The sequence below is a fragment of the Polyodon spathula genome, chromosome 43 (assembly GCF_017654505.1).
Source record: "Polyodon spathula isolate WHYD16114869_AA chromosome 43, ASM1765450v1, whole genome shotgun sequence".
NCBI classification, from domain to species: Eukaryota; Metazoa; Chordata; class Actinopteri; order Acipenseriformes; family Polyodontidae; genus Polyodon; species Polyodon spathula.
This window is the reverse complement of record NC_054576.1, coordinates 3363018-3368894: the sequence shown is the minus strand read 5'-3', so window position 1 is coordinate 3368894 and position 5877 is coordinate 3363018. Positions and strand designations below refer to the sequence as shown.

At 47.1% G+C, this 5877-nt stretch overlaps 1 protein-coding gene across 1 annotated transcript in view; it reads right to left on the bottom strand.

Moving 5' to 3' along the window:
- The window catches only part of LOC121305504 (PDZ domain-containing protein 4-like), a 15873-nt gene extending 10210 nt beyond the window's left edge, over positions 1-5663 (bottom strand). The window contains exon 1 of the mRNA XM_041237144.1: positions 5272-5663. Coding sequence (XP_041093078.1) covers positions 5272-5331 — 60 coding nt within the window. The 5' untranslated portion in view covers positions 5332-5663. The remainder of the gene's footprint in view (positions 1-5271) is intronic.
- Positions 5664-5877: the final 214 nt, after the last annotated feature.

Genomic DNA, 5877 nt, shown 5'->3' with positions numbered 1-5877 from the left:
GACACTGAATCAAGCAGACAAGACTGTAGCCTTCATCAGTGTGATTGAAGCTAGAATTGACTGAGTCAAGCAGCCCAGTGTTTGGGCTCTAGTGCTTCATCAGTGTTATTGAAACTAGAAGAGAGCGAGTCAAGCAGACTCACACACACACACACACTGCAGGTTTCTAATAAGACGTCCCACGTACATGTTTAGTTCTTTGGAGAATATGTAAAAATTTCTCGTAAAGAACAAAAGGAGTATAACTCAGATTGATATAGAGAACAGCAAAGAGACGTAGAGAGAGAGGAGGGGGGAGCGTAGGGGGAGGAGGGAGATGAGAGAGAGAGAGAGAGAGAGAGAGAGAGAGAGAGATAAAGAGAGAGAGAGAGAGAGAGAGAGAGAGAGAGAGAGAGAGAGAGAGAGAGAGAGAGAGAGAGAGAGAGAGAGATATTAAACCCACATCCAGACTCTCAATAAAAGGGATATCTCATCCAATATAAGATTGGAGCTTAACATCTCTGTGAAACAAGCAGAGACACAGCGAATTCATACAGACAACAAAACCGTAACTCCTCACAGTTCTGCTGTCTGTATGAATTCGCTGTGTCTCCGCTTGTTTCACAGAGATGTTAAACTCTCACATTTTGGGTTGCGTCTGCTCAAGATATTTCTGTTATAACAGGAGATGCATAATAACTTCTTATAAAATCACAGAAACAAAGACTGACCTCAGGAACTGACGTTAAACATGACATGTCTGCTTGTGAGTGCTCTGTGTGTCTGTGTGCCTCTGTGTCTCTGTGTCTGTGTGTCTCTATCTCTGTGTCTGTGTGTCTGTGTGCCTGTGTGTCTCTGTGTCTGTGTGTCTCTGTGTCTGTGTGTCTGTGTGTCTCTGTGTCTATCTCTGTTTAGCTCTGTGCTCTGTGCTGTGTCTCTGTGTCTCTGTGCTGTCTGTGTGTCTCTGTGTCTCTGTGTCTGTGTGTCTCTGTGTCTGTGTGTCTGTGTGTGTGTCTGTGTCTCTGTGTCTGTGTGTCTCTGTGTCTCTGTGTCTGTGTGTCTCTGTGTCTGTGTGCCTCTGTGTCTGTGTGACTCTGTTTCTGTGTGTCTTTGTGTCTCTGTGTCTGTCAGTCTCTCTCTATGTCTGTTTGTGTCTCTGTGTCTGTGTGTCTCTGTGTCTCTGTGTCTGTGTGCCTCTGTGTCTGTGTGTCTCTGTTTCTGTGTGTCTTTGTGTCTCTGTGTCTGTGTGCCTCTGTGTCTGTGTCTCTCTGTCTGTGTCTGTCTATGTGTGAGTGTGTCTCTGCTGGTGTCTCAGTATGTGTGTATCTCAGTGTCTCTCCTTCTCTGCTGCCCCTGCTCCCTCTCTCTTTCTGTATTCCCCTGCACTCTCTCTCTGATTCTCTGCAGTCAGCAGATTACAGTTCCTCTCTCTCAGACGCTGTGCGAACACAAAGGCGACCTCCTCTCATCCATTCACTGGTGTTAAAACCCCATTTTAAACCAATTTGCTCCATCCTAAACCAATTTAAACCACCCAAAATCCCCTTTCACACAATCCTCTGATTCTCCATGGAGGGAAAGCACTGTGGAGGGCTGGAGTTTGAAATCATTTCAGCAACACAAAGCGAGGATTGCAAAGAACCTGCCTCTTCAGAGCTCTGCATACTCAAACACTCAACATTCATTTCTTTAGTTCTGCTTATTAACACTAGAAACCTTATCACTATGCCTGTGCGTCTGAGTGTGTGTGTGTGTGTGCATCTCTGAGTTTGTGTGTGTGCGTGTGTGTGTGTCTCTGAGTTTGTGTGTGTGTGTGTGTGTGTGTGTGTGTGTCTCTGAGTTTGTGTGTGTGTGTGTGTGTGTGTGTGTGTGTGTGTGTCTGTGTGTGTGTGTGTGTGTGTGTGTGTGTGTGTGCGTGTGTGTGTGTGCAATGCTCTGCGATGCACTGTGATGCACTGCGAATGCCAGGGATGCACTGTGATGCACTGTGATGCATTGTGATGCATTGTGATGCACTGTGATGCACTATGATGCACTGCGAATGCCAGGGATGCATTGTGATGCACTGTGATGCATTGTGATGCACTGCGAATTCCAGTGATGCACTGTGATGCACTGTGATGCACTGCGAATGCCAGGGATGCATTGTGATGCATTGTGATGCACTGTGATGCACTATGATGCACTGCGAATGCCAGGGATGCACTGTGATGCACTGTGATGCACTGCAAATGCCAGGGATGCACTGTGATGCACTGTGATGCACTGCAAATGCCAGGGATGCATTGTGATGCACTGTGATGCCCTGCGAATGCCAGGGATGCACTGTGATGCACTGTGATGCACTGCAAATGCCGGGGATGCATTGTGATGCATTGTGATGCACTGTGATGCACTGTGATGCACTGTGAATGCCAGGGATGCACTGTAATGCACTGTGATGCATTGTGATGCATTGTGATGCACTGTGATGCACTGTGATGCACTGCGATGCACTGTGATGCACTATGATGCACTGCGAATGCCAGGGATGGCGTGACACTGGTTAGCGCCTTCTCTGCACACACAGGACAGGCGGACATGGGGCTGTCTGCAAAAAGGTGTTTTTATGATCTAATTATTAATTAAGGGCTTGGACTTTTTGGTGTTGATTTCCCAGGACTGTATCCCTTTGTGATTTGCTATTCACAAGTTACACAGGAGTCCTTTACTGTAAGTCCTTCCTTTGTAAAAGTTAAAAGAAACTGAGTCAAGCAGACCTGCGTTTGCACTCCAGTGCCTTCCTCAGTGTTATTGAGGTGATAGTCCGGGGTCTGCTTGATGTGTGACTGCAGTGTGTTTTGACAGTCTACCCTCTCTGAGCCCTCTCTGTGATTGCATGCTCGGGGTTAATTGATTTTTTTCCCTGAAGCCCAGCACTAGTCTTCAGGAACGTTCTCCGGGGGATCAATTGATGTCAGCGCCGATGAAACGATGAAGAACTGAAGTGATTCAAAGCCATGATTACAGCAATCCGCTAATCAATATGGGCAATGCATGAATGTTTTTAATCAACACGTTTTCTGCTAAGAAGAGACCATTATAAAAGCGTCCCACAGTAGAAGCACAGCAAAGTCTGGTAAAGCATAGGGAAGCATTGTAAAGCACAGAGAGGTCTGGTAAAGCACAGGGAAGCATTGTAAAGCACAGAGAGGTCTGGTAAAGCATAGGGAAGCATTGTAAACACAGAGAGGTCTGGTAAAGCATAGGGAAGCATTGCAAAGCACAGAGAGGTCTGGTAAAGCACAGGGAAGCATTGTAAAGCACAGAGAGGTCTGGTAAAGCATAGGGAAGCATTGTAAAGCACAGAGAGGTCTGGTAAAGCATAGGGAAGCATTGCAAAGCACAGAGAGGTCTGGTAAAGCATAGGGAAGCATTGTAAAGCACAGAGAGGTCTGGTAAAGCATAGGGAGCATTGTAAAGCACAGAGAGGTCTGGTAAAGCATAGGGAAGCATTGTAAAGCACAGAGAGGTCTGGTAAAGCATAGGGAAGCATTGTAAAACACAGAGAGGTCTGGTAAAGCATAGGGAAGCATTGTAAAGCACAGAGAGGTCTGGTAAAGCATAGGGAAGCATTGTAAAGCACAGAGAGGTCTGGTAAAGCATAGTGAAGCATCGTAAAGCACAGAAAGGTCTGGTAAAGCATATTCATAAATAAAGCACTACAATTATATTTATTAAACCCTTAATTAAGATGGAAACCCGCAACCTTGTTCTCTGCTCTTGAGTTGCCCCGATATCAAATCGCACTGTGTTTTGTATTTGCTCTTACTAGGGCTGAAGTCATTGGATTTTGTATCGTGCTCTTAATTGTGCTGTGTGGGTAAGGGCGTCTGCTAATAATAATAATAATAATAATAATAATAATAATAACCCTATTGGCTAATACAGTGTCAGATGACCAAAATTTGCTGGTGCTTTTGCCCACAAACTGGGGCACGGGTCTGACTGGTTTAATCTGTACTGGTTTAATCACTCTGTAGCCAACAGTCAAAACACTCCTGCCCTCTGACGTCACTCTGCAGCCAACAATCAAAACACTCCTGCCCTCTGACATCACTCTGCAGCCAACAATCAAAACACTCCTGCCCTCTGACGTCACTCTGCAGCCAACAATCAAAACACTCCTGCCCTCTGACATCACTCTGCAGCCAACAATCAAAACACTCCTGCCCTCTGACATCACTCTGCAGCCAACAGTCAAAACACTCCTGCCCTCTGACATCACTCTGCAGCCAACAATCAAAACACTCCTGCCCTCTGACATCACAGCTTTAATGAAACTGATAGACTGAGACACACACACACACACACGCACACACACACACACACACACGCACACACTGACACACACACACACACACACACACACGCACACACTGAGACACACACACACACACGCACACACTGAGACACACACACACACACACGCACACACACACACACACACACACACACACACGCACACACTGAGACACACACACACACGCGCACACACTGAGACACACACACACACACACGCACACACTGAGACACACACACACACACATGCACGCACACACGCTCTGTGATTGCATCTCTCTCTCTCTCGACCCCTCAGAGATTCCTTTCTCATTCATCTCCTCCTGTGATGGCAGGCAGATTGTGTAATTTTGCATGGGCTGTGGTCCGGCTTGACTGTGAAGGAGTGATTATCAAGCATCAAAACAGCACCTCAGCAAACAGACAAACAGATCCTCATGATCCGCCCTCCTGACAAAGGGAAGGCCCGAGAGGCTTTCAGATTTCAATTAAAAGCCTTTCCTCTCTCTCACCCCCCCCCCCCCCCCCCCCCCCCCCCCTCACTGCACCTTTCATCAGAGTTCAGCGGGGGGACTCTGAGAGACTTTGGAAGCGAAAAATTTAAAATGACTAACTCATTAATATAATCTAAGATGTTAAGGCAATTCCACAGGCTTGCAGCCCCAGCAAAGGCGGCCCGCTTGCCGCGTTATAAGCCATGAAGCACGCAGACGCTTCTCAAGCAGAGTGCTGCTTTCCCCATGTCTCAATGTGTCCCGAATCCGCATGCCTGTCCAAACTCTCCCCTTTCAATTAAAACAGGATTCATGACAAGGTAACGAGGCCAGCCGACCCTGTCTCTTCTATCAGTGGTTTAAGAAGCCTGATTGGAGCTCTTTAAGTAGGTTCATAGGCTTCACCTTAACCCCAAATTGCTTGAGTTAGCCCTCCCCCCCGCCCCACCCTCCTCACCTGGAACATAACTTTGCACTGATCCTCTGGCTTCTGCATCACACACATGTTGCAGCCCATGATTGTGACGAACTCGACACGAGCAGAGAACAGTGACCCTTCAGCTCAGGGGGCGTGCGTTCAGCCTCTTCGTTGATCCCTAATGAGCCTTAATATGTCCTTAATCTGGGATTAATAGTTAATCCTCGAGTTGATGCTCAGCTGGATCTCTCAGTAGATCCTTTATAGATCCCCAGTGGGTCCCTTGGTGGTTCCTCGGTTGAAGAGTCAGAAACTGCGTTGATCCGTTCGAGTTAACCAGGTAAAACCAGAAGTCATCAAGCAGACCAGCGTTTGGGCTCCAGTGCCTTCATCAGTGTTACTGAAACTAAACTGAGTCAAGCAGACCAGCGTCTGGGCTCTAGAGCTTCATCAGTGTTACTGAAACTAAACTGAGTCAAGCAGAGCAGCGTTTGGGCTCCAGTGCTTCATCAGTGTTACTGAAACTAAACTGAGTCAAGCAGACCAGCGTTTGGGCTCTAGTGCTTCATCAGTGTTACTGAAACTAAACTGAGTCAAGCAGACCAGCGTTTGGGCTCTAGTGCCTTCATCAGTGTTACTGAAACT